Genomic DNA, 1898 nt, shown 5'->3' on the forward strand with positions numbered 1-1898 from the left:
TTGTAGGTTAAACTGTAGCTCAAGAGTATTATCTCCTGATGAAGAAATTATCTCTCACAAAATAGCCTACATTTTTACTGTTTTCTGAACAAGGAGGACCACATTTTCAGCAACCTAGATCCAAGAGTAAAGAAGTTGCTGAGTCCAGAAAATAAAGTCTAACTACTCAGACACATGAATCTCTACTTAATTGGAATCCTTAAATAATGCATTAAATGAATACATGCAAGCAAAAGAAAAAATACTTTTTTTGTGTTCATTTAACAATTCTGTTTTACCTACACAGCAGATTACATTAGAGGTTCAAGTCTGGCATACAAAAAAAATTGCAATTCCTAGTAAATAAGTTTTAATTTAGAATAGCTCAACTATACTATTATTTACTATGCAAATAATAAATTTGCCTCTACGTAGTGAAACATTTATTTTTCTACTTCACCATATTTTTCAAAGAGAAGAATCATGAGTTTTAGTCTAGCATTATTTTTCTGTTGAGTATTGTTTGCCTATTAGGAATGACAGCTTGTGACACAGCAAACTAAGAGTACATCTACCACATAAAACAACTATCTGCCTCACCTCTGCCGTTATGAAAGAAGCAATACTTAAAAAGATAAAACCAATAACAAGTATATTCTCAAATAGGTGGTATAACATTCAGAGTTACCTCTAATAAAATCTTATTATTCTCCCACTGTTAGATGGATGCTGACAAAGATGTGTGTTTCTGGCAAAGCACATCTGTAAGAAGGACTCCCCCTTCTAAAACTCAAAGGCAGCCCCATAACTACACTACTTCAGAAAAGCCAACTGAAAAAAATACTCCACATGCAAAGAACTATGTATTTGAAGAAGAACAAATGAGTAAGGCATAGACAGGGTAACTTCCCTGACAAAAATACAGCTTCAAGATACCTTTAAGACTTTTCTGATTCTAAGCTAACCAGAGGACATAAGTTAGAGCAGCCATATGGCTGCATTACCTGACAGTAGGAAGGTGGCACTTAATAGGAATTGCTTTTCCATTGAGGGGCAGGCAAAGAACATGAGCTATCAACTCTTCTCTATTTCCCTACCACTCAATTGGAAAGCCTTGTATGCTTCCAAACTATGGGTCATATTAAGTGTGGAAGGTCTGCTGAGTCATAAAAAAGTAGCATTAAAGCACTTGTGCTACTGATACAAAGCAGTTTCACTAGACCCACAGCTTAAAATGGGAGGGCAAAAATACTTTTGTCTTCTTCTCTGCAAAATGGGCCTGTCCATGACAAAAAACAAACAAACATAATTCTGCCTTCAGTCCTTCCACTGTACCTCTAGCACATCCCTTTCCATTATTTACCATTCTAACATCTCACTGCCAGCAGACAATGAGGAAGTAGTTTGATACATGCATGATTTGACAAGGCTGGCACTCAGATTTGAAGGATACTCTTCACTGTTACGAATGTCCACTACCAGCAGCTTTGGCTTGCTAGACTTTGTCTTCTTTACAGGTGTTTTGGAATGACTAGGTCCTGTCAACTCGCACAAGTCAATCAGATCTTCTGCTGAAATCCGTGGTGATACCTCCGCCTTCAGGTCATCCAGCTTGATGGAATCCCTAGACTTTAAAAGAAGAAAATTAACATTAGAAGTGATAGGACTAGAAACATGGTGTTCTTTGAAACCTCCACTTATTTGTCGAAGTGTAACAATCCAGTTATAGAGAAACAGTTCTTTTCCTTATAACTCTGAGCTAAACTATCCGTACAGAAAAGCTCCAGAGATGTGCCAAACGCCCATCTGCCAATTATAGCCCAATTTCCATTGAAGTTGTTGAAAAGTACAATTGCTTGGCAATCTGTGCAAACTATTTTAGTTTGTGATTTCTTAATGAATTATTCACTGTGGCTGAA

The 1898-nt window shown here is 36.8% G+C and overlaps 1 protein-coding gene across 1 annotated transcript in view; it reads right to left on the bottom strand.

The window, feature by feature from the left end:
- TBCK (TBC1 domain containing kinase) overlaps positions 1 to 1608 on the bottom strand; it is a gene marked incomplete at its 5' end in the record, with an annotated part of 14832 nt that extends 13224 nt beyond the window's left edge. The window contains one exon of the mRNA XM_008936833.1: positions 1433 to 1608. Coding sequence (XP_008935081.1) covers positions 1433 to 1608 — 176 coding nt within the window. The remainder of the gene's footprint in view (positions 1 to 1432) is intronic.
- Positions 1609 to 1898: the final 290 nt, after the last annotated feature.

This window comes from Merops nubicus, unplaced genomic scaffold (assembly GCF_000691845.1).
Source record: "Merops nubicus isolate BGI_N331 unplaced genomic scaffold, ASM69184v1 scaffold5290, whole genome shotgun sequence".
In the NCBI taxonomy this organism is placed as follows: domain Eukaryota; kingdom Metazoa; phylum Chordata; class Aves; order Coraciiformes; family Meropidae; genus Merops; species Merops nubicus.